We start from the raw sequence: 27660 nt of genomic DNA on the forward strand, positions 1-27660 counted from the left end.
CCACGCCCCCACCACTCTCTGGGTAAAGAACCTATTCCTGACATCTCCCCTATACCTCCCACCCTTCACCTTAAATTTATGTCCCCTTGTAACACTCTGTGGTACACAGGGAAAAAGTTTCTGTCTACTCTATCTATTCCTCTGATCATTTTATAAACCTCTATCAAGTCACCCCTCATCCTTCGCCGTTCCAACGAGAAAAGGCCTAGCACTCTCAACCTATCCTCATACGATCTATTCTCCATTCCAGGCAACATCCTGGTAAATCTCCTCTGCACCTTCTCCAAAGCTTCCACATCTTTCCTAAAGTGAGGCGACCAGAACTGCACACAGTACTCCAAATGTGGCCTAACCAAGGTCCTGTACAGCTGCAACATCACTTCACGACTCTTGAATTCAAACCCCCTGCTAATGAACGCTAATACACCATAGGACTTCGTACAAGCTCTATTCATCTGAATGGCAACTTACAAAGATCTATGAACATAGACCCCAAGATCCCTCTGCTCCTCCACCTTACTAAGAACCCTACCGTTAACTCTGTATTCCGCATTCTTATTTGTCTTTCCAAAGTGGACAACCTCACACTTGACAGGGTTGAACTCCATCTGCCACTCCTCAGCCCAGCTCTGCATCATATCGAAGTCTCTTTGTAGCCGACAACAGCCCTCCTCACTATCCACAACTCCACCAATCTTCGAATCATCTGCAAATTTACTGATCCACCCTTCGACTCCCTCTTCCAAGTCATTAATAAAAATTACAAACAGCAGAGGACCCAGAACTGATCCCTGCGGAACTCCACTTGTAACTGGACTCCAAGCTGAATATTTACCATCTACCACCACTCTCTGACTTCGACCAGTTAGCCAGTTTTCTATCCAACTGGCCAAATTTCCCTCTATCCCATGCCTCCTGACTTTCCGCATGAGCCTAGCATGGGGAACCTTATCAAATGCCTTACTAAAATCCACGTACACTACATCCATTGCTCTACCCTCATCCACACATGCTTGGTCACTTCCTCAAAGAATTCAATAAGACTTGTAAGGCAAGACCTACCCCTCACAAATCCATGCTGGCTGTTCCTAATCAAGCAGTGGCTTTCCAGATACTCATAAATCCTATCCCTCAGTACCCTTTCCATTACTTTGCCTACCACCGAAGTAAGACTAACTGGCCTGTAATTCCCGGGGTTATCCCTATTCCCTTTTTTGAACAGGGGCACAACATTCGCCACTCTCCAGTCCCCTGGTACCACCCCCCTTGACAGTGACGACGAAAAGATCATTGCCAACGGCTCTGCAATTTCCTCTCTTGTTTCCCACATAATCCTAGGATATATCCCGTCAGGCCCGGGGGACTTGTCTATCCTCAAATTGTTCAAAATGCCCAACACATCTTCCTTCCTAACAAGTATCTCTTCAAGCTTACCAGTCCGTTTCACACTCAATAATATGGTCCCTCTCATTTGTAAATACTGAAGAAATGTACTCATTCAAGACCTCTCCTATCTCTTCTGACTCAATACAATATGTCTTCTTAACAACCCTATCAACCTGAGTGACAACTTTCAGGGATATATCCATCTGGACACTGAGCTCCCTCTGTTCATCTACACTACCAAGAATTTTACCGTTAGCCCAGTACTCTGCATTCTGGTTACTTCTTCCGAAATGAACTACCTCACGCTTTTCCGCATTAAACTCCATTTGCCACCTCAGCCCAGCTCTGCATCTTTGCTATGTTCCTCAGTAACCCACAACATTCTTCAGCACTATCCACAACTCTGCCTACATTAGTGTCATCCGCAAATTGCCAAGCCCATCCTTCTATACCTGCATCCAGATCAATTATAAAAATGAACAGCAATGGCCCCAAAACAGACCTCTGCGGCACACTACTAGTAACTGAGCTCCAGGGTGAACATTCCCAATCAACCACCACTCTGCCTTCTTTCAGCTCGTCAATTTCGGATCCAAACAGCTAAATCACCTTCAATCCCTAAACTTCATATTTTGTGCAATAGCCTACCACGTGGAACCTTATCAAACGCCTTACTGAATACAACACATCAACCACTTTACCTTCAGCCACCGGTTGTGTCACCTTCTCAAAAGAACTCAATAAGGTGAGTTAGGCACGACATACCCTTCACAAAACCATGTTGACTATCCCTAATCAAATTATTTCTTTCCAGATGATTATCAATCCTCTCATCTTTTTCCAAGACCTTCCCCACAACCAAAGTAAGGTTCACTGGCGTATAATCACCAGGATTGTCCTGACTCCCCTTCTTAAACAAGGGAACAACATTTGCTATCCTCCAGTCTTCTGGCACTATTCCTGTCAACAATGATGACAAAGATCAAAGCCAAAGGCTCTGCAATCTCCTCCCTGGCTTCCCAGAGAATCAAAGGATACATCCCACCCGTTCCAGGGGTCTTGTGTATTTTCAAATCTTCCAAAATTGCTAAAACCTAAACTGTCAGCATCAATCCCATCTAATCTACCAACCTGTATCTCTGTATTCTCACTAACATTTCACATTGGAAAAGGGCATACTGACGAAAAGTATTCTTTAAGCGCTTCTGAGGTCCTCAGATTCAACACAACTTCCCACGACTGTCTTTGATTGGCCCTAATCTTACTCTAGTCATTCTTTTATCCCGGATTTTCTGGTAGAAGGCCTTGGGGTTTTCCTTGATCCTACAACTTCTCATGTCCCCTCCTGGCTCTTCTTAGCTCTCTCTTTAGATCTGGCTAACTTATAACTCTCAAGCCCCCTAACTAAGCCTTCATGCTTCATCCTCACATAAGCCTTCTTCTTTCTCTTGACAAGAGCTTCAACTTCTTTCGTAAACCATGGCTCCCTCTCTCAACAATTATCTCCCTGCCTGATAGGTATAGACTTATCAAGGACCCACAGTAGCTGTTCCTTGAAGAAGCTCCACATTTCAAATCTGTCCATTCTCTGCAGTTTCCTTCCACATCCTATGCATCTAAAATCTTGCCTAATCACATAATTGCCTTTCCTCCAGTTATACCTCTTTCTTTGCCCATTGTTATTGTAAACATAACCGAATTGTGGTCACTATTGCCAAAGTGCTCATCTATCTCCAAATCTAACACCCAGTACCAAATCCAATATGGCCTCAACCCTTGTCGGCATTTCTACATACTGTGTCAGAAAACCCTCCTGCACACATTGAATAAAAACTGACCCACCTAAACTACTTGAACTATAGTATTTTCAGTCAATATTGGGGAAGTTAATGTCCCCCATAACAACTACCATGTTACTCTTGCTCCTATCAAGAATCAACTTTGCTACTCTTTCCTCTACATCCCTGGAACAATTCGGAGGCCTATAGAAAACTCCCAACAGGGTGACTTCTTTCCTGTTCCTAATCTTAGCCCAAGTTACCTCAGTAGATGAGTTCCCAAACATTCTCAGCTGCTGTAATACTACCCTTGATTAACAATACCACATCCCACATTTTTTACCATCTTCTCCGTTCTTGCTGAAACATCTAAATCCCAGAATCTGCAACAACAATTCCTATTCCTCATCCAGCCATGTCAAATGGCCACAACCTTGAAATCCCAGGCACCAACTCATGCTGCAAGTTCACCCACCTTATTCCAGATATATAAAAGGCAACATTTTAACAGGCCAAAGGGCCTGTTCCTGGGCTGTAAATTTTCTTTGTTCTTTTTCATGTTATTCTATCATTTAGTTTTTCTCCAGCACCACTTTATTTGCCTCTTTGATCAGATGCTGCTCTTGCATGTTTATCTTCTGTGACTGGTGTACGAGAATACCCAGGTCTCATTGCACATTCCCTCTCAATTTATAATCAGCTAATAATCTGCCTTCCTGTTTTGACTTTCAAAGTGGATACATCATATTTATCCACACTGTATTACATGTGCCATGAATTTGCCAAATAATCATCTTGTTCACAACTCCAATCGACTTTCCTGCTTTACCCCCACCACTCTCGATTCCCTCTTATTAAGGATGTGTTTATCACAGTCTTGAATACACTCAATGAAATAGCCTCCACAGCTCAGTGATAAAGAATTCCACAGATGCATTACTCTTAGAAGGCATTCCTCCTTGTCTATCTCAAATGGCCCATCCCTTACTTAGATTAAGTCCTCTGGTTCTATATTCTCCCACAAGAGGATCCACCTCCTTCCATCTACCCTGTCACACCCCTGAAGATTCATATGCTTTAAAATAAGGTTGCCTTTCAATCATTCTTTTCAACCAATGGATACAATCTTAACTTATATCAACCTCTTCTCATGGAAAATCCCTCCATATTCAAAATCAATCTCATGAACGTTCTCTGGACTGCCTCCAATGAGAGTATATCTTTCTTTATATTAGGGGTCCAAAACTGTATATCATATTCCAGGTGTAGTCTCACCAGTCCCTCGTATAGTTTAACAAACGTGTCCTGTTTTTACTCCATTCCCTTTGAAATAATGGCTAGCAGTCCAATTATCTGAACATGAACGCTAGAGTTTTGTGATTTATGCACTGAGATCCTCTAGAATGGTAACTTTTGGTGTGGACTTGTTGGGCTGAAGGGCCTGTTTCCACACTGAAGGGAATCTAATCTCTGCCAAAAAACTTCTATACTTTTCACCGCACTCCTGTTTTTCTATACTGGGTTCGAAGTCAGACAACACTAGGTTATAGTCCAACGGGTTTAGTGAAAATCACAAGCTTTCAGAGCATTGTCCCTTAATGTGAAGAGAGGCACAGAATTTATAGGCAAAGATATCAAAAGATCATACAAATTGAGTGTGAGAGGAGAATCAACAGGCTGAATAATCGGTCTCTGCAGGTGATAAAGAGTATCAGACTGTGAGTAAAGTGTCAACAGCTGAGTAACAAGTGAAGGGATCACCTATAACCCGATTAAATGAGACAGAGAAATAATTACAAATATTAAAAGTAAAGTGGTGCTGGAGAAAAACTAAAATGATAGAATAATATGATAAAGAACAAAGAAAATTTACAGCCCAGGAACAGGCCCTTTGGCCCTCCAAGCCTGAGCCGATCCAAATGTACTGTCTAAACCTGTTGGTCAATTCCTAAGCATCTGTATCCCTCTGCTTCCCTCCTACTCATGCATCAGACCAGACACATCTTAAATGAATCTACCATGCCTGCCTCTACCACCTCTGCTGGCAACATGTCCCAAACGCCCACCACTCTCTGAAGTACTTACCGAGTGTATCCCCCTTCAACTTTCCACCTCTCACTTTGAAAGCATGACCTCTCGTTATGGAATCCTTCACCCTGGGAAAAAGCTTGTCTCTATCCACCCTGTCTATACACTTCAGGATTTTGTAAACCTCAATCAGGTCCCCCCCTCAATCTCTTTTTTTCTAGTGAAAAAAATCTAACCTACTCAACCTCTCTTCATAACTAGCACCTTCCATACCAGGCAACATCCTCGTAAACCTTCTCTGCCCCCTCTCCAAAGTGTCTCTTTTGGTAATGTGGCGCCCAGAACTGTACACACAGTATTCTAAATGCGGCCGAACCAATGTCTTGTTCAATTTTAACATGACTTGCCAGCTCTTATGCTCAATACCCCATACAATGAAGGCAAGCATACTATATGCCTTCTTGACCACTCTATCCACCTGTGCAGCAACCTTCAGGTTGAAGGCTGCAAACATGGCATACTTTCTCCGCTCTGGGGAAGTACTGGATGACGAAGGGCACTCAGTTGTATCCTGGGTTTGCCTTCTGAGGAAGTCATTGCAGTTTGTCACTGTGGCACATTGGAGCTGGCAATGAATTGAGCACCATATCCCGTTCTTATGAGGACATCCTTCAAAATCTTTAGGTGTCAGTAGTGTTCCTCCTCATCTGAGCAGATCCTATGTGCAGGACTCATCTGTAGGGAATAGCTTTTTTAACATGTTTAGGGTGGAAGCTGGGGAAGTGCAGCTTTGTGAGGCTATCCCTAGGCTTGCTGTAGAATGAGGTACAGAGATGTCTGTCCTTGATGGAGATGTGCATGTCCAAGAATGAGACTTATTCTGATGTGTAATCCATGGCAAGTCTGATCGTGCGATGAAACTGGTTTATATTGCTATGCAATTGTTTCAGTGATTCCTCGTCGTGAGTCCAAAGGAAGAAAATATTGTTGACATATCTGGTATACTGCGTTAGTCAGAGGTCCTGTGCAAAGAAATCTTGCTTCAACTGGTGCATCATGTGTCTGAATAAATAACCGGTTGTTGAAAGTGATGACACTATGGTCAAGCATGAAGCAAATGAGTTGTAGGACGGCAGCTGAAAATTGAGAGTTTTTGGTGTGGAGTATAGAGGCTGTTGCAGCAATGAAGCATCTAGGGAATGTTGGTGTAGCGTGCCAAAACATCTGCTGACGAGTAAGGTTTCTGGTTCGAATGGTCCATGGGTTCTGAGTTTCTGTAAGAAGGAATGACACGGTGGCTCAGTGGTTAGCACTGCTGCCTCACATCGCCAGGGACCCATGTTTGATTTCAGCCTTGGGTGACTGTCTTGGGCGGAGTTTGCACACTCTCCGTGTTTACATGGGTTTCCTCCGGCCGCTCTGGTTTCCTCCCACATTCCAAAGCTATGCAGATCAGATGAATTGGCCATGCTAAACTGACAAGAGTGTGTTAGGTGCATTAGTCAGAGGGAAATGGGTCTGGGTGGGTTACTCTTTGGAGGGTTGGTATGGACTTGTTGGACCAAAGAGCCTGTTTCCACACTGTAGAGAATCTAATTTAAGTCCGCAGTGAAGTGACAGTAGTTGGGGGTTCCTTGTGCTATGGGTTTCAAGATGCCCTCAACATAGTCAAAGAGGTTCTCACACGGGGTCCCACTGCCTGATACGATTGGTTGTCCAAATGTGTTGGCTTTGTGCATCTTCGGAAGGCAGTAGAAGTCTTCTATGCGAGAGGTAAGTGGGATAAGAGGGAATAGGATACTTTGAAGGTCTAGATCAAAGCTATCTATTAGTCTTTTGAGTTGACAGGTGTGTTTTTTGTTTGGATTGGCAGGTAGCTGTCTATAAATGTTACTGGTTGTTCAGTTGTCAGTACACCTCTTAGCAGTCGTCTGTTCTATTCTGTATGATGATTGCTCCTCCTTTGTTTGCTAATTTGATGACGATGTTATAACTGATCTTGAGAGCTTAGATACTATTACATTGTGCTTGGGGTGGCATCCTGCACTTCCTTGAGCACAGCTGATGAATCTGGCGTTAACGCATGTCCTCACAGCTTGAGCCGAGGGCAGCAGCCTTCCAGAGGGGACCAATTCGATTCTCTTTGGTTGCTGCACTGCGGATCTCTATCGACAGTTCCAGTTTTGTTGGTTGACTCATTGGGCTCGCTCCTTATATCTTGGTGTTTCTGGAAAAATTCCCAGAGCCTTATTTGCCTGGTGAATTCCCCTGTTTTGTTATTCAGCTGTTGACACTTTACTCACACCATCTGACACTCTTGATTATCTGAGAGACCTTTTAGTCGGCTTGTCAGCACTCCACATTTGTATTATCTTTTGATCTTCCTGCCTATAACATCTGTGTCTCTGTGCTTCTCTCTCACTGACGAAGGGACAATGCTCTGAAAGCTTATGATTTCATATAAACCTATTGGACTATAACCTGGTGTAATTAGACTTCTGACCTTGCCCACCCCAGTCCAACACCTGCACCATTATTCCTATACTGGAGTACACATGACAACAAAAATCTAACCAATAAAAAAATCTTGTAAATAAAAGTTTAAAATCTAAGACTTCCCCATTTAAACATTTAGCTCTTCCATTCTTGCTATCAAAGTGCATAGCCTCACATTTTAGAAACATAGAAAAGTACAGCATAGAACAGGCCCTTTGGCCCATGTTGTGCTGAGGTTTAATCCTAATGTAAAATATAATAACTTAACCTATGTACCCCTCAACTCATTGCTATCCATGTGCATGTCCAGCAGTCGCTTAAATGTCCCCAAGGACTCTGCTTCCAACACCACAGCTTGCAACGCATTCCAAGCATTCACAACTCTTTGCGTAAAGAACCTACCTCTGATGTCTCCTTTATACCTTCCTCCTAATATCTTCAAACTATGACCCCTTGTACCAGTCAATCCTGCCCTGGGGAAAGTCTCTGGCTATTGACTATCCATTCCACTCATTAGCTTGTATACCTCGATTAGGTCTCCTCTCTTCCATCTCTCCAGAGAGAAGAGTCAGAGCTTATTCAGCCTTTCATCATAAGGCAAGCCCTCCAGTCCAGGCAGCATCCTGGTAACCCTTCTTTGCACCCTCTCCAAAGCCTCGATATCTTTCCTACAGTAGGACGACCAGAACTGGACACAATATTCCAAGAGTGATTTCACCAGGGGCTTGTAGAGCTGTAGCAAAACCTCGCATCTCAAACTCGATCCCCCTGTTAATGAAAGCCAAAACACCATATGCTTTCTTAACAACCCTATCCACTTGGGTGGCAACTTTGAGGGATCTATGTACCTTCACACCCAGATCCCTCTGCTCCTCCACACTACCTAGAATCCGGTCTTTAATCCAATATTCAGCATTCGTGTTCGACCTTCCCAAATGCATCACTTCGCATTTATCCAGGTTGAACTCCATCTGCCATTTCTCAGCCCAGCTCTGCATCCTGTCTATGTTGCACTGCAGCCTGCAGTAGCCCTCTATACTATCGACCAACCTTTGTGTCATCTGCAAAAATTTACTAACCCACCCCTCAACCAAGTCATTTAAAAAAACTACAAAGAGCACAGGCCCAAGAACAGAGCCCTGCGGGATCCCACTCAACACTGACTTCCAGGCAGAATACTTTCCATCTACAACCACTCTCTGCCCTCTGTCAACCAGCCAATTCTGAATCCAGATAGCCAAATCTCCCTGTATCCCATACTTCCTGACTTTATGAATGAGCCTACCATGGGGAATCCTATCAAAATGCCTTGCTGAACTCCATATACACCACATCCACTGCTCGACCTTCATCGCCCTGTCTTGTCACCTTCTCAAAGAACTCAATAAAGGTTTGAAGGCATGAGCTGCCCCTCAAAGCCATGCTGACTGCTTTTAATCATACTATGTTTTGCCAAATAGTCAAATCCTATCCCTCAGAATTCTTTCCACAACTTTGCTGACCACAGACACAAGATTGACTGGTCTGTAATTGCCAGGGATTTCCCTATTGCCCTTCTTGAAAAGAGGAACAACATTTGCCTCCTTCCAATCCTCCGGTACAACTCCCGTGGAGTGTGAGGAGGCAAATATCCTCACCAGCAGCTTAGCAACCCCCTATCTTGCTTCCTGGAGCAGCCTATGATAAATCTGGTCTGGCCCTGGGGACTTATCAATCTTAATATTTTCCAAAATTTCCAGCACATCAACATCATCAATCTTGACCTGGTCAAGCCTGTCTCCCAGGTCCTAAGTTTTCACAACAAGGTCCCTTTCCTTGGTGAAAAATGAAGCAAAAAACTCATTTCGGACTTCCCCTATCTGCTCAGACTCCATGCACAAGTTCCCTCTGTTATCCCTGATTGGCCCTATCTTCTCCCTGATCGTTCTTTTATTTCTCACGTATGAGGAATTTTCTCACATTATATTCCATCTGCCAAGCTTGTCCACTCATTTAACTTGTTTATCCATCTGTAGAACTGTCACCCTCACTATTTGCCTTCCCATCTGTCATGACATCCATAAACTTGGCAACAGTACAATCACTTCCATCACACTAGTCAATCATTTATAAATAAATTTTAGCCCAAGCACTGATCCCTGTGGCACTCTGCCCTGCATATGCCCTATTTATCCCAACACACTAATAGTTAGCTATCTTCTATCCATATTAATATACTGTTCAACCCTATGAGCACTTGTCTTATGAAGCTTTATGTGTAAGACTTTGTCAAACACATTTTAGAAATTGAAATATATCACATTTAGCAGATCCCCTTTATCTACCCTGCTTGCCGCCAACTTATAAAGTTTTGATAAAAGTTTGTTAGGTATCATTTAGCCTTCGTGAAGCCACACTGACTCTGCTGGATTATATTATGCATTTAGGTATTTCTAAATGTTCTGCTTTTACATCCTTTGTAACAGATTCTAACATTTTTCCCTACAGTACTTGTTTTTAAAGGTTTTATATTGGTACCTCTGGGACTTTGGCAGAAGCTAGGGATTCTTGAAATAGTACTACCAGTGCATCCACTATTTCTGTAGATACTTCATTTAAAATTCTAGGAAAGCAGCCCAACAGGTTCAAAGGGTCTTATCAGATTTCAGCCCCATTACTTTCCAAAGCACATTTTCTCTCATGACAGTGGAGTTATTTCTTTTTTATGGCTATCTTTGCTCATGATTTTTTCAGTCTACATGAAGGTTAAAGTCATCCATAATTAATGTACTGTCTTTCTTACATTCCCACATACCTGTTTATGGAGATAATTAGCATGCAGGTTCAACAAACAATTGGAAAAACCAATTAAATGTTAACATTTATTAAAAGAGACTGGAGTACAGGAATAGGCAAGTTACAATTCTTCAGAGTTTTGGTGATCAGTTATGGAGTATCATAACTGTGATTTTAGCCTCCACATTTAAAATTACTTACATTGGCAGCATAGTGGCCCAGTGGTTAGCACTGCTGACTGAGGTTCGATTCCACCCTCAGCCGATTGTGCAAGCTCCACACCCAATCTCCCAGTGTCTGTGTGGGTTTGCTTCGGCTGCTCTGGTTTCCTCCCACACTCCAAAGATGTGGTTAGATAGATTGACAGTGGTAAATTGCCCATATGCCCCAGGGATATGCAGTTTAAGTGAATTAGCCCTGGAAAGTGCAGGGTTACAGGGATTGGGTGGGATGCTCCTTGGAAGGTTGGTGTGGACTTTGTGGTCTGAATGGCCTATTTCCACACTGTAGGGATCCTATGGTTGGAGACAGTACTGTGAAGGTTCAGTAAATTGGTTCCTGTGATGAAGATGGTAGCCTAAGAAAATTGGGTCTACATTCTATGCAGTTTAGGAGAATTGTGGTGATTTCATGGAGAAGTACATGGATCTGAAGGATTTGATAGAGTAGATGCTGAACAGCTGATTCCACTGGTTGGGGAATCTAAGATACAATGGAACAGTTTCATGATAAAGGGCTAATCATTTAGAACTCAATGAGAAATTCCCTTAATTAAAGGGCTGCAAATCTTTGGGATTCTCTCAGAGGACTGTGGAGTCTCCATTATTGCAGGTATTTAAGGCTGGGAAAGACAGATGCTTGGTCCTTAAGGAAAGTGGAGTTAATGAATTAGCTCAGCCATGATCATACTGAATGATGGAGCAAGCTTGATGTCTATGGTCTACTCCTGCACCCATTTCTGGGGCCCTTGTAGAACAGAAAAGGCTTTTGAAGATATGAGACAGACAGTCACCAAGGTGTGCATCCACGTTATGTCATGGGCTATCAGAGGCAGAACTGTGTTCAAGCACAAAATGGAGCTTCATGGCCTGGCACATCTCTGCTCTACTATTGCCAGAAGCCAGGGGATCAAGCCTTGTTCAAAGAAGAGTGCAAGAATGCACACCAAGAATAGCACTAAGTATATCTAAAATGACAACCTGATGAAGATACAACACATGACTACTTACAGGCCAAACAACAGAAGCAGCACATGATAGACAAGAGCTAAATAATTTCACCAACAGAATAGATCTTTACTCTGTTATCCTGCCACATCCTGTGAACCGTTGTAGATTATTAAACAACCAACTAAAATTAAAAAAAACTTAAGTATTCCATCCTCAATGATGGAAAACCAGTAGATCAGTGTGAAACAAAGCTAAAGGGTTTGCAACAACCTTGAGGCAAAAATACCAAGTGGATGATCTATCTAAGCCTCCTCCTGAGATGCTGCATCACAGATAACAGTCTTCAGTCAATTCAATTTACTCCATGTGATATCAAGAAATGGCTGAAGAGACTACATACTGCAAAGTTTACAGACTTAACACTGTCCTGGCTGTGTCCTGAAGGCTTCTACTCTAGAAACACCTGTGGCCCAAGCCAAACATTTTCATAATATCTACGAACTGGCATTCGCCTGACAACATGTAAAATTGCCCTGTAAAGTCCAGTCCAAACAGCAGAATTAGAACATAGAACAATACAATACGATGTTGTGCCAAACATTTGTCCGAGCTTAAGCACCCATCCACATACCTATCCAATTGCTGCTTAAAGGTCGCCAATGATTCTGACTGTGCTGCTTCCACAAGCAGCGCATTCCATGCCCCCACCACTCTCTGAGTAAAGAACCTACCCCTGACATCCCGCCTATAAGAGGGCGGCATGGTGGCTCAGTGGTTAGCACTGCTGCCTCACAGCGCCTGAGACCCAGGTTCAATTCCTGCCTCAGGCGACTGACTGTGTGGAGTTTACACATTCTCCCCATGTCTGCGTGGGTTTCCTCCGGGTGCTCCGGTTTCCTCCCACAGTCTAAAGATGTGCAGGTTAGGTGAATTGGCTATGCTAAATTGCCCATAGAGTTAGGTAATGGGTAAATATAGGGGTAGGGGTGGGTTGCGCTTCAGCGTGTCAGTGTGGGCCGAAGGGCCTGTTTCCACACTGTAATGTAATCTAGTAATCTAATAAATTTAAGATGAAGGGTGGAAGTTATGTCCCCTTGTAACACTGTTGTACACAGGGAAAAAGTTTCTGACTGTCTACTATCTATTCCTCTGATCATTTTATAAACCTCTATCAAGTCACCCCTCATCCTTCGCCGTTACAATGAGAAAAGGCCTAGCACTCTCAACCTATCCTAGTACGACCTATTCTCCATTCCAGGCAACATCCTGGTAAATCTCCTCTGCACCTTCTCCAAAGCTTCCACATCTTTCCTAAAGTGAGGCGACCAGAACTGCACACAGTACTCCAAATGTGGCCTAACCAAGGTCCTGTACAGCTGCAACATCACTTCACGACTCTTGAATTCAATCCCTCTGCTAATGAACGCTAATACACCATAGGTCTTCTTACAAGCTCTATCCACCTGAGTGGCAACTTTCAAAGATCTATGAACACAGTCCCCAAGATCCCTCTGCTCCTCCACCTTACTCAGAACCCTACCGTTAACCCTGTATTCTGCATTCTTATTTGTCCTTCCAAAGTGGACAACCTCACTTGACAGGGTTGAACTCCATCTGCCACTCCTCAGCCCAGCTCTGCATCATATCGAAGTCTCTTTGCAGCCGACAACAGCCCTCCTCACTATCCACAACTCCACCAATCTTCGTATCATCTGCAAATTTACTGACCCACCCTTCGACTCCATCTTCCAAGTCATTAATAAAAATTACAAACAGCAGAGGACCCAGAACTGATCCCTGCGGAACTCCACTTGTAACTGGGCTCCAAGCTGAATATTTACCATCTACCACCACTCTTGGACTTCAACCAGTTAGCCAGTTTTCTATCCAACTGGCCAAATTTTCCTCTATCCCATGCCTCCTGACTTTCCGCATGAGCCTAACATGGGGAACCTTATCAAATGCCTTACTAAAATCCACGTACACTACATCCACTGCTCTACCCTCATCCACAAATGCTTGGTCACCTCCTCAAAGAATTCAATAAGACTTGTAAGGCAAGACCTACCCCTCACAAATCCGTGCTGGCTGTTCCTAATCAAGCAGTGGCTTTCCAGATACTCATAAATCCTATCCCTCAGTACCCTTTCCATTACTTTGCCTACCACCGAAGTAAGACTAACTGGCCTGTAATTCCCGGGGTTATCTCTATTCCCTTTTTTGAACAGGGGCACAACATTCACCACTCTCCAGTCCCCTGGTACCACCCCCCTTGACAGTGAAGACAAAAAGATCATTGCCAACGACTCTGCAATTTCCTCTTGCTTCCCACATAATCCTAGGATATATTCCGTCAGGCCCGGGGGACTTGTCTATCCTCAAGTTATTCAAAATGCCCAACACATCTTCCTTCCTAACATGCATCTCTTCTAGCTTACCAGTCCGTTTCACACTCTCCTCTTCAACAATACGGTCCCTCTCGTTTGTAAATACTAAAGAAAAGTACTCATTCAAGACCTCTCCTATCTCTTCTGACTCAATACACAGTCTCCCTCTACTGTCCTTGATCGGACCTACCCTCGTTCTCGTCATTCTCATGTTCCTCACATATGCATAAAATGCCTTGGGGTTATCCTTGATCCTACCCGCCAAAGATTTTTCATGCCCTCTCTTAGCTCTCCTAATCCCTTTCTTCAGCTCCCTTCTCGCTATCCTGTATCCCTCCAATGCTCTGTCTGAACCTTGTTTCCTCAACCTTATGCAAGCCTCCTTCTTCCTCCTTACAAAACATTCAACCTCCCTCGTCAACCAAGGTTCCCTCACACAACCATCTCTTTCCTGCCTGACAGGTACATACGTATCAAGGACACGTCGTATCTGTTCCTTGAAAAAGTTCCACATTTCCACGACATCCTTACCCGACAGCCAATGCTCCCCACTTATGTTCCTCAGATCCTGTCTTACAGCATCGTATTTGCCCTTCCCCCAATTGTAAAATCTACCCTGCTGCATGCACCTATCTCTCTCCATAACCAGGGTGAAAGTCAGAATTGTGGTCACCATCACCAAAATGTTCACCCACTAACAAGCCCATCACTTGTCCCGGTTCGATACTAAGTACAAAATCCAATATGGCCTCCCCTCTGGTCGGACAATCTACATACTAAGTTAGAAAAGCTTCCTGGACACTGCACAAACACTGCCCCGTCCAATCTACTTGATCTAAAGAGCTTCCAATCAATATTTGGGAAGTTGAAATTGCCCATGACTACTACCCTGTGGCTTCTGCACCTTTCCAAAATCTGTTTCCCAATCTGTTTCTCCACATCTCTGCTGCTATTGGGGGACCTATAGTAAACACCCAACAAGGTGACTACTTCTTACCTATTATTTCGGACTTCAGCCCATACTACCTCCAAAAGGCAGATTCCCCCTCGAACTGCCTTTCTGCAGCCGTTATACCATTTCTAATTAGCAACGCCACCCCCCTCCTTTTTTACCACTCTCCCTAATCTTATTGAAACATCTGTAACCAGGAACCTCCAACAACCATCCTGTCCCTCAGGGCAATCCAGACTTTGAGAAATCTCTGTTGTATATCAGATGTACGTGGCATTAGATCAGGTCTAGTCAGGAAATTCAGTTCCAGAAGCAACCTTATTTCTAAACCAGACACCCCTGGACATATTTGTGGGCTGTACCCTTCACCCAAAATGTCCATGGCTTTTAAACATGATGGTGTATGGGACATTCAATTCCTGATCCAAAATAATTTAGACAATTATTTAAACAATATTAATCTCATTTTGTGTTATCGTTAGTTGGGTATTTAAATGAAAGACATACAGTTACCTTTTAAATCATGTATTTATTCGTTCAGAAGTAGTGAACATCACTGACTCGGACCAGCATTCATGTTTTTTCTAATTGTCCTACAGAAGGTGGTGATGCACTGCCTTCTTGAGCTACTGCAATGTTTGGGGCCCAGAGAGTGCGCATTTAAGGAATTGCCAAGATTTTGACACTAACAGTGAAAGAACAGTGATATAGTTCCAAGTCAAGATAGTCTGTAGTTTGTAACGGAACTTGCAGGTTGTAATGCACATCCAAAGTTTTACCTGCACATCCACAGCTCCCGATGCGGTCTCCTCTACATTGGGGAGACTGGATGCCTCCTAGTAGAGCGCTTTAGGGAACATCAACCACACCACCTGTGGCCCAACATTTCAACTCCCCCTCCTACTCAGCTGAGGACATGAAGGTCCTGGGCTTCCTTCACTGCCGCTCCCTCCACTGCCGCTCCCTCACCACCCAACGCCTGGACGAAGAAATCTTCATCTTCCGCCTCGGAACACTTCAACCCCAGGGCATCAATGTGGACTTCACCAGTTTCCTCATTTCCCTTTCCCCCACCTCACACCAGCTCCAAAACTTCCAGCTCAGCACTGTCCCCATGACTTGTCTTACCTGCCTATCTTCCTTTCCACCTATCCACTCCACACTCCTCCCTAACCTCTCACCTTCATCCCCTCCCCCACTCACCTATTGTACTCTATGCTACTTTCTCCCCACCCCCACCCCCACCCTCCTCTCATTGATCTCTCCACCCTTCAGGCACTCTGCCTGTATTCCTGATGAAGGGCTTTTGCCCGAAACGACGATTTTACTGCTCCTCAGATGCTGCCTGAACTTGTGCTTTTCCAGCACCACTCTAATCTAAACTCTGGTTTCCAGCATCTGCAGTCATTGTTTTTACCTATACATTTAATCACTCATGTCTTTCTATGTGGTAGAAGTCAAATTTTGGAAGGTTCTGTCAAAGGTGGCATGGTGAGTTACTACAATACATCTTGTATGGTTACTTCTGATGTAACATGATAGTTCCGTCCTAGTGTAATCTCGCGTTATAGGTAAATCAAGCAATAGCTGCATCATATAACCTAATGGGGCCGGAATCATGTTATATTCAATACAGGTAAGGAAAGTTTGTGTTCTACAAATAATGGTCTAAATTCTTCACTCACGTTAAAGCCAATTTGTGTGAAGGAACATGTGTTATAGCAGAACTGACTGTACACGACACACATTTGCTGCCACTGTGCTATGGTACTACAGGGATTGAATGTCATAGATGGCGAATGGCTGCTTTTATCGGGGATGCTATCTTCAGTGTTGGAGATGCATTAATCCAGGTAAGCAGTGAATATTCCATCACATTCCTGACTTGTGCTTTGTAGATGGTGAACAGGCTTGAGAGAGTTGTAAGGAGAGTTACTCGCTGCAGGTTTCCTCGCCTCTGACCTGCTCTTATAGCTACAGTATTTATATGGTTAGTCCAGTTCAGTTTCTGATCAACGGTAACCTCAGTGTTGATAGTGGGAAATCCAGTGATGATAATGCCATTGATGTCAAGGGGCAGTAGCTGGATTTTCTCTTGTCGGAGATTTTCATTGCCCGATACTTGTGTGGCGTGAATGTTACTTCGATGTTAATCGGGTTATTCATTTTGTTAGTAAGAATAAAAAAATTTCAAGGTGAGTGAAACCGCTTAAATGTTCAGAGAAATTTGGGTGTACTAGTACAAGGAACACAGGAAATTACTGTGCAGGTACAGCAAGCAATTTGGAAGGCCACTACTACGTTGGCTTTATTACAAAGGGTTGAAGGTCAAGAATGAGAAAGTCTTTCTACAATGTATAGGACTTGAGAGCACACCTGTGGTACTTTGTTTTCTGCATGGAGAAGGTTGTTGTGGGTTGAGAGGCAGACCAAATTGGGTCTACATTCTCCAAAAATTTAGAAAAAAAAAGGGAGAGGTGGTGATCTCAGTAGAATATACAACATTCCAAAAGGGTTTAATAGGATGAGAGAGATTTCTCGGCTGGGGAAAACAAAACAGGGGCACAGTCTCAGGATAAGACAACAATTCAGTACAGAGGTGAGAAGTTTTTTCACTCTTAAGAATCACTGAAATTGTCTAGCCCAGACAGTTTATGGATGCTCATATGTTCAACATATTCAGATGTGTTCAGATCTATAGACAGAGTTTTGATCCCTCAGAGCGCTGAGGGATATGGGATGTGGGAGATGGGTGAAAACAGAGCTCAGACATGATCAGAACAAGCTCTAGGAACCATATGGCCTATTCTATTTTAATTTTTCCTCAGATGGTTGAGAAGTGTGAGCAAACAGTTATTCACAATGTGACCTCGTTAACAATTTATTGTATCTAGAATACAAGCTTTTGTTTGCACAAAACCATGAAAGAAACTTTGGATACATCTGCCATTATGATCGGCACTTATTCAGCACATTCAAAAACAGCATATTTTGTTGTTTCAATGGAAAGTTTAGCATTTTAAAAGTTATACTGCTATTGTTACTGGAGGTTCATAAATCTGCAGAAACTTTGATGAATACAAATTTTGCATTAAAAAAAAAAAGTGGAGGTTTTACCAGAATATTAACTCCCAGATCAGTCGGTCCTTGAGCCACAATGTATTCAATACCAGTTTCATGCACATCCATGGGTCTCCTATATTTAAAAATGGTGCCTGCAAGGTGAAAGTTTCTCGGACCTTCCACTTTTAAATTGCCATTCACAAAGAAGTTTCCAGATTCATCTGCAACAGCTGAAGGGTAGACAAAAGCACAAATAAAACTCATTTGTTCCCCAGGAGGTCACTGCCATGGCTTCAGATTTAATAGAAAAACACAATACCAAACCTAGAAATTATAATGCAAGATTCACTGGAACCTGAACGACTATGTATGGGTGAAATGATCCTGTCTTTAGAAAGGGTAGCAAGCCACATATTTTGAAAGAACAAACTGTTACGAGTGATGACATAGGAACAGAGGCTTTCAGTGTTAATGCTCATCCTCTATTCTATTTTGAGGGGAGATAAACAACAATAATGACAGAATTTCCTAAAGAACTATCATATGGGAGTCAATGATTAGGAATGTTTTAAGACCGTAAGACCATAAGACATAGGAGCAGAAGGAAGGCCATTCGGCCCTTCGAGTCCACTCCGCCATTCAATCATGGCTGATGGGCATTTCAACTCCACTTACCCGCATTCTCCCCGTAGCCCTTAATTCCTTGTGACATCAAGAATTTATCAATCTCTGCCTTGAAGACATTTAGCGTCCCAGCCTCCACTGCACTCTGTGGCAATGAATTCTACAGGCCCACCACTCTCTGGCTGAAGAAATGTCTCCGCATTTCTGTTCTGTATTTACCCCCTCTAATTCTAAGGGTCCTAGTCTCCTCGCCGAATGGAAACAATTTCCAAGTGTCCACCCTCTCCAAGCCATGTATTATCTTGTAAGTTTCTATTAGATCTCTCCTTAATTTTCTAAACTCCAATGAATACAATCCCAGGATCCTCAGCCGTTCCTCATGTTAGACCTACCATTCCAGGGATCATCAGTGTGAATCTCTGCTGGATAGGCTCCAGTGCCAGTATGTCCTTCCTGAGGTGTGGGGACCAAAACTGGACACAGTACTCCAAATGGGGCCTAACCAGAGCTTTATAAAGTCTCAGTAGCACAACTGTGCTTTTATATTCCAACCCTCTTGAGATAATTGACAACATTGCATTCGCTTTCTTAATCACTGACTCAACCTGCAAGTTTACCTTTAGGAGAATCCTCAACTAGCACTCCCAGATCCCTCTGTACTTTGGCTTTACAAATTTTCTCACCGTTTAGAAAGTAGTCCATGCTTGTATTCTTTTTTCCCCCAAAGTGCAAGACCTCGCATTTGCTCACATGGAATTCCATCAGCCACTTCCTGGACCACTCTCCCAAACTGTCTAGATCCTTCTGCAGCCTCCCCATTTCCTCAGTACTACCTGCCTGTCCATCTAACTTCGTATCATCGGCAAACTTCGCTAGAATGCCCCCAGTCCCTTCATCCAGATCATTAATATATAATGTGAACAGCTGCGGCCCCAACACTGAACCCTGCAGGACACCGCTTGTCACCAGCTGCCATTTTATCCCAACTCTCTGCCTTCTGTCAGACAGCCAATGCTCAATCCATACCAGTGGCTCACCTCGAACACCATGGGCCCTCACATTACTCAGCAGCCTCCCGTGTGGCACCTTACCAAAGGCCTTTTGGAAGTCTAGGTAGACCACATCCACTGGGTTTCCCCGGTCTAACCTACTTGTCACCTCTTCAAAGAACTCCAACAGGTTTGTCAGGCACGACCTCCCCTTATTAAATCCATGTGGACTTGTTCTAATCCGACCCCGCTCTTCCAAGAATTTAGAAACCTCATCCTTTTGTTGGCCAGATAATAGTTTCAGCAGCATAGACTGGAGACTGGGACTCTTAAAGCCTTATGTAGCAAATTCCAAGGAATTTGCCTGGGAAACCAAAGATTCCAATGGATAATTCCCAGCATCTGGTACCATCCACAAGTATCCATTTATTAAAAACTTAGAATCTGGAGGATTTCACTGCAGTTACTAATTACTCAGGAAAAGACAATTGAATACTTAGTCTAACTCCTGTGCAACTAATACATAGATAACTTCAGATACTTTTATACATACCCAAAACATCATCAGATTTCTTTCTTTCAATTACTTGGATATCTGTTGCACCAACTGGGATGTGGGTTATCAGAGAATAACCTAGGAAACAATTTAACAAATTTTCATATCAAAGTCCATGTCAATCTGCAAGTAACCAACATCATAGTATAACTCACGAGCCAAGAGGATTACCTTGCAAAAATGGACCTCACACTAATACTTTAGGGTAAAAAAAATACAGATCAAGATTTAATGGGTTGAGAAAGCAATGTCAGTCAGTTAATGATCATTAGTGGTGTCAGAGGTTTACAGTGCACCTACATTCTGTATGCCCAAATGTGGATGGATCTCTTCTTGAAAATACATAGGTAAGATCAGTCTCAGACATGATGACCATTGTAGTAGAATTTATAACACTATCTAGATCCACACATGAACAAATGTCATTTATCCATGACACTTGTATCTTAACACAATTCAGGAAGAAAGGGAAAAAAAAGAGGACAGTAAGTCGATTGGAGTCTTTTAATTAGTTACGGTGGTGACTCTATCAGGAGTTTAACATGAACTATGGTGCAGCATAGACTTCCTCCCCCACATCTGGCAGCAGGTATTCTTGTCACAGGTTCCTTGCCACTGTTTGAGAAATTCCAGCATAATAAGAATCAGTTCACCAAAGAATTAAACAATTCATACTAATGGCTCGGATCAGGGAATTAAGCAATGTTCTTTCTAAGCTCCAAACAATATACAGCAATTCTAACTTTTCTGCACTGGCCATGCTCAAGTTGTTCCCAATGAAATATCAAGGAAGTAATCGTGCAAATAAAAAAAAGGAAATATGCATTTAAGCAAATCACCCACACACTAAATAAGAATGATAGTGAACATTGGGACTGGGGGCAACATAGCCAAGTTTGCTGACACATAAGCAAAGTCTTTCCATTTTGGAGTTAGTATGGGAACAAATGCCATTATACACAGGACAAACCAACACTAGAGAGAAAGCCCTGCATATCCAGTCTAGAAGACTCTTCAAGAGAGTCATCTTTACTCGAAACATAGCTTCCTCTATCTCCATAGATACTGCCTGACCCATTGTAATTCCAGCATTTGTTGTTTTCAGTACAAATTCCAGCATCTGCTGTAATTTGTTCTTTCTATCTAGCACCTATCAGGCACATAAGTGGTCATCTGGCACTACAGGTATGACTTACTAGGACAGCAACGAGTCATTCCACTTGAAACTGCTAGCCAGTGTGGCAGGTATCTTTATTCATTCACAGGATGAGGGCATCGCTGGCCAGGCAGCATTTATTGCCCATCCCTAGATTCCCTAGTGTATGGAAATAGGGCATTTGGCCCAACAGGTCCACACTGACCCTCTGAAGAGTAACCCACCCAGACCCATTCCCCCACCCTATATTTATTCCTGAGTAATGCACCTAACACTATGGGCAATTTAGAATGGCCAATTCACCTGACCTGCACATATTTGGATTGTAGGAGGAAACCAGAGCACCCAGAGGAAACCCATGTAGACATGGGGAGAATGTGCAAACTCCACACAGACAGTCGCCCAAGGCAGGAATCGAACCCGGGTCCCTGGCATTGTGGGGCAGCAGTGCTAACCACTGAGCCACCGTGCCGCCCTAACTGCCCAGTGGGCAATTAAGAGTCAACTACATTGTTATGGGTCTGGAGTCATGTGTAAGCCAGACTGGAAACAGATGACAGTTTCCTTCCCTAAAGGGAATGAATGAACCAGATGGGTTTTCCTGAATCAACAACTTATTCATGGTCATTAGACTCTTAATTCCAGATATTTATTGAATAAAAATTCCACAGAAGGCAGGATTTGAACCCAGTTCTCCTGAACATTCTGGGTTTCTGACAAGCATTGCCTGGGGCCTCTCTGAGCAAGAACCTGGAGGTCCTGCTGGATGGGATGGTGTTACAGGTGGGACTTACTTTTCACCCAGGACCAGAAGTAGACACCAGATCATGCCAGCCTGCTTCTAGACTGCTGCCAGTTTCTAAACAGCCTCAAACCATCTGGAGGAATGCACAGTGATTAGTAATAAGGTCAATGAGCTTCTCCACTCTTCCATAAAACACCAGCTTCTCTCTTATAACTCATTCTTTCTCTGCTGTATCTAACGCCCAAGACTCATGCTCACTCATTGTGTGCAACATCTTCCCATGTGCTGTTACCCACCTCAACTTTCAACAGCACTAATCCTACTGATCACCTGCACTGCCCACTGTCACACCTTCCCACCTATGCTAAAAGTAACAGCTGTGTCACCCACTTCCTTTTTCTGTAATACCTGTGTGTGTGTCTCTCTCTCTCTCTCTCTCTCTCTCTCCCCTATTCCAGGAGAAAAACAGCCCACAAAGGAAAAAAGTGAAAACTGGTAATGAGCTGTATAGTAATAGATAAAGAAGAAGCCTGAAACATCCGGCAACATTCCAGGTAGAGATGGGGTGCATCTAGATTACAGAGATCGGTAAGCCAGGAACTGGAGGAGCAGTTAACAGAAATTTTCCAGACTCTCTGAACACTGGATTAATCCTGGCGTCCAGAAGATTGCAAACATGACATTTTAAGAAAGGTGCAAAGGATAACCCAAGAAGCTACAAACCTGTCAGCTTGATGTCAATGGGAAAACCATTGGAGGCTATAGTGAAGAATAAGGTAAATATACACTTAGAAAAAGAAGTTAATACTAGACAGTCATCATGGCTTTGTCAAGGGCAGGTAATGTCTGACAGATTTGATTTAATGGAGTTATTTTGAAGAGGGCACATAGACAGTGAATGAGGGAGATGAGGTGCAGGTTGTATATTTGGACTTTCAGAAAGCATTTGATACATTGCCACATGGCAGGTTGGTTAGCAAATTAGACATGGTTAGATTGATGGGTCATTGGCAGCATGGATTAGAAGGTGACTAAAAAATAGGAAACAAGGTGGTTATAGATAGATATTTCTCAGATGGATGACAACTTAAAAGTGACATTCCACAGGGATCAATTTGGGACAATTTTTCTGATTTATATAAACGATTTGGAGATGGGTGTTCAGGGAAAAGAAATCTCTAAATTTGCAGAAGATACTAAGCTAGGGAGAACAATGAACTGTTAGAATGATGTGACTTCAAATTGACAAATTGGCCAAATGCACTGCAATGCAGAGAAACATGAGGTGAGCATTTTGGTACGACATAGAAAGAAAATACACAGGTTCAATGGTACAACTTTCTAAGAAAAGTACAAGAGCAGAGAGACCTCAGTGTTCAGATGCTTAATTATCTGAACTTGGCAAGACAAGGTGAAACAGTTGTTCAGAAGTCTTACAGGATTACAGAAGAGTACAGTAAAAAAAGTGAGGAAGTGATGCTACATCTCTACATATCATTGGTCATACCACATTTGGAGTACTGTGTTCACTTTTGGGCACATTTGGAGGGATGATGTTAAAGTCTAGGAGAGAGTGCAAAGGAGATTTACCAGAATGATACCAGGAATGAAGGATTTTAGATAGAAGGAAAGATTGGAGAAATTCAGTTGATTGTCCTCAAAGTAGAGAAGATTAAAAGATGATCTGATTGAGGTGTTGGAAATTATGAACAATTTTGACAAGGTAAAGAAAGATATTCCATTTCCACTACTTGGTAAGTCTGGAACTAGGAGTCACAATTCCAAGACTGTCAGCAAGAGAGCTAGGAATAAGAGGAGGAAAACCATTTTTACTCAGATTTGTTAGGATTTGGAAGGAGCTGCCTAGAAGAGTGGTACAGGTGGATTCCTTATGAAGTTTCAAAAGACAACTGGATATATATTTGAAAAGTGATGAATTTAGAGAGCTACAGAAATAGAGCTGGAGAATAGGACTAGTTGGGTAGCTCTTTCGGAAACCAGTACAGACAATAGGTCAAATAGCCTCTCTCTGTACTGTAAAATTGAATGACTACTGACAAATCAATCATGACAAGATTCCTGGCTTTATGTTTGTGCCAAGTGGCAAGGCAAGACAGAATATTAACAAAAACAGGAGTTGCTAGAAAAGCTCAGCAGGTCTGGCAATATCTATGAACAAAAATCAAAGTTAGCGTTTCAGGTCCGGTGACCCTTCCTCAGAACCCTGACCTGAAATTTTATAACTTTGACTTCACTTCATAATTACTGCCAGATCAGCAGAGCTTTTCCAGCAACTTCTGTTTTTGTTTCCAATATACACAGTATCTGCAGCTCTTTCAGTTTTTAATCAAGACAGAATAACATTAGCCTGACATCTCTGGCTGAGGGGGCAAAGCACAAAAAAAAAAGCAATGCAAGCCAGAGACCTGCAAGCTTCAGGGTGAGTGACTGCTGTGACAGCAAGCGAACAAGATGGTGATACAGCCGGATTTATTCCACAAGCTCGCTGTTTGTCCATAAGACCATAAGACATAGGAGTGGAAGTAAGGCCATTCGGCCCATCGAGTCCACTCCGCCATTCAATCATGGCTGATGTGCATTTCAGCTCCACTTACCAGCATACTCCCCATAGCCCTTAATTCCTCTAGACAACAAGAATCTATCAATCTCGGCCTTGAAGACATTTAGCGTCCCGGCTTCCACTGCACTCTGTGGCAATGAATTCCACAGGCCCACCACTTTCTGGCTGAAGAAATGTCTCCGCATTTCTGTTCTGAAATGACCCCCTCTAATTCTAAGGCTGTGTCCACGGGTCCTAGTCTCTTCGTCTAACGGAAACAATTTCCTAGCATCCACCTTTTCCAAGCCATGTATTATTTTGTACGTCTCTATTAAGTCTCCCCTTAATCTTCTAAACTCCAATGAATACAATCCCAGTATCCTCAGCCGTTCCTCATATGTTAGACCTGTCATTCCAGGGATCATCCGTGTGAATCTCCGCTGGACACGTTCCAGTGCCAGTATGTCCTTCGAGGTGTGGGGACCAAAACTGGACACAGTACTCCAAATGGGGCCTAACCAGAGCTTTATAAAGTCTTAGTAGTACATCTCTGCTTTTATATTCCAACCCTCTTGAGACAAGAGACAACATTGCATTCGCTTTCTTAATCACGGACTCAACCTGCATGTTTACCTTTAGAGAATCCTCGACTAGCACTCCCAGATCCCTTTGTGCTTTGGCTTTATTAATTTTCTCACCATTTAGAAAGTAGTCTATGCTTTTATTCTTTTTGCCAAAGTGCAAGACCTCGCACTTGCTCATGTTAAATTCCATCAGCCATTTCCTGGACCACTCTCCCAGCCTGTCTAGATCCTTCTGTAGCCTCCCCACTTCCTCAGTACTACCTGCCTGTCCACCTAACTTCGTATCATCGGCAAACTTTGCTAGAATGCCCCCAGTTCCCTCATCCAACTCATTAATATACAATGCGAACAGCTGTGGCCCCAGCACCGAACCCTGCGGGACACCGCTCGTCACCGGCTGCCATTCTGAAAAAGAACCTTTTATCCCAACTCTCTGCCTTCTGTTAAGGCAGCCAATCCTCAATCCATCCCAGCAGCTCACCTCGAACACCATGGGCCCTCACCTTGCTCAGCAGCCTCCCGTGTGGCACCTTATCAAAGGCCTTTTGAAAGTATAGATAGACCACATCCACTGGGTTTCCCTGGTCTAACCTACTTGTTACCTCTTCAAAGAATTCCAACAGGTTTGTCAGGCATGACCTCCCTTTACTAAACCCATGTTGACTTGTTCTAATCAGACTCTGCTCTTCCAAGAATTTAGAAACCTCATCCTTAATGATGGATTCTAGAATTTTACCAACAACCAAGGTTAAGCTGATTGGCCTATAATTTTCCATCTTTTGCCTTGATCCTTTCTTGAACAAGGGGGTTACAACAGCCATCTTCCAATCATCCGGGACCTTTCCTGACTCCAGTGACTCTTGAAAGATCTCAACCAATGCCTCTGCTATTTCCTCAGCCATCTCTCTCAGAACTCTAGGGTGTATCCCATCGTGGCCAGGAGATTTATCAATTTTAAGACTTTTTAAACTTTTCTAGAACTATCTCTTTCGTAATGGCAACCATACTCAACTCAGCCCCGTGACACCCTTTAATTTTTGGGATATTACTCATGTCTTCCACTGTGAAAACTGACCCAAAGTACTTGTTAAGTTCTCCTGCTATTTCCTTATCTCCCATCACTAGGCTTCCTGCATCAGTTTGAAGTGGCCCAATGTCTACTTTTGTCTGTCGTTTGTTTCTTATGTATTGAAAGAAACTTTTACTATTATTTCTAATATTACTGGCTAGCCTACCTTCATATTTGATCCTCTCATTTCTTATTACACTCTTTGTTGTCCTCTGTTTGCTTTTGTATCCTTCCCAATCTTCTGATTTCCCACTGTTCTTAGCCACTTTATAGGATCTCTCTTTTTCTTTAATACATTTCCTGACTTCCTTTGTCAGCCAAGGTTGTCTAGTCCCTCCCCGGTTAATCTTTCTTTTCTTGGGAATGAACCTCTGTACAGTGTCCTCAATTATACCTACAAACTCCTGCCATTTTTGCTCTACTGTCTTCCCAGTTAGCCTCTGCTTCCAGTCTATTTTAGTCAGTTCCTCTCTCATGCCCTCATAATTACCTTTATTCAACTGTAACACCATTACATCCGATTTTGCCTTCTCCCTTTCAAACTCCAGACTGAACTCTACCATATTATGATCGCTACTTCCTAAGGGTTCCCTTACTTTAAGATCTTTTATAGAGTCTGGTTCATTGCAAAGCACGAGGTCCAGAATAGCCTGCTCTCTTGTGGGCTCCATGACAAGCTGTTCCAAAAAGCCATCCTGTAAGCATTCCATGAATTCCCCTTCTTTAGATCCACTGACTAAAAGAATTTCAGTTGCTAGTACAACCCGAGGTGCAGCATCAAAATGCAGATAAAAACTATAAAGGGGATTGGAGACGTACCTTATGGGTTTTTAAAAGATGGCACATATCAAATGCCAATGTTTGTGACCAGTGTCCATGGAGTTCACCTGAAACATTGGTGCCCAGTGTCCAACATGGAGATCATTTGGAGCAAGTGGCAAGTTGAAGTTGCCGGGTACCTATACTGACTTCCAATCAAGAATTCTAGATGTCCAGTTTGATCTGCTCATTTGACAAGATAGGAAGCTCATTAAAAATAAGGCCAGTTATGGTGTTAGTAAGCCACTTAACCAAAAAAAACTCTCCTTTAATTGGCAACTTGCCATTGTCTAACAAGAAACTCACCTTTGTATTTGCAAAAAAATGAAAGGTATAGTGGAGGTCCCCAGGATCAAGATAGGCCTTGCTGGACTTCTCATCCAATTCTGCCACAAATCCCACCCAAGTCAATAAGACCCCTAAAAATTTCCTCCCTATTTGTTCTATGCAGACCTCCCATTATTTTGAATACCTGCCAAATCTCCTCAACTCTTCTTTTCTCCAAGTTAAACAGCCCTAGCTCT

At 43.0% G+C, this 27660-nt stretch overlaps 1 protein-coding gene across 1 annotated transcript in view; it reads right to left on the minus strand.

Annotated features, from left to right (window-relative positions):
• adamtsl2 (ADAMTS like 2) overlaps positions 1-27660 on the minus strand; it is a 241285-nt gene that overhangs the window by 154425 nt on the left and 59200 nt on the right. The window contains exons 8-9 of the mRNA XM_087998112.1: positions 20201-20281; positions 18089-18264 (exon numbers count right to left, since the gene is read on the minus strand). Coding sequence (XP_087854238.1) covers positions 18089-18264; positions 20201-20281 — 257 coding nt within the window. The remainder of the gene's footprint in view (positions 1-18088; positions 18265-20200; positions 20282-27660) is intronic.

Source organism: Chiloscyllium plagiosum, unplaced genomic scaffold (assembly GCF_037043375.1).
Source record: "Chiloscyllium plagiosum isolate Xiang-an unplaced genomic scaffold, Cpla_swu_hap1 HiC_scaffold_21, whole genome shotgun sequence".
NCBI classification, from domain to species: Eukaryota; Metazoa; Chordata; class Chondrichthyes; order Orectolobiformes; family Hemiscylliidae; genus Chiloscyllium; species Chiloscyllium plagiosum.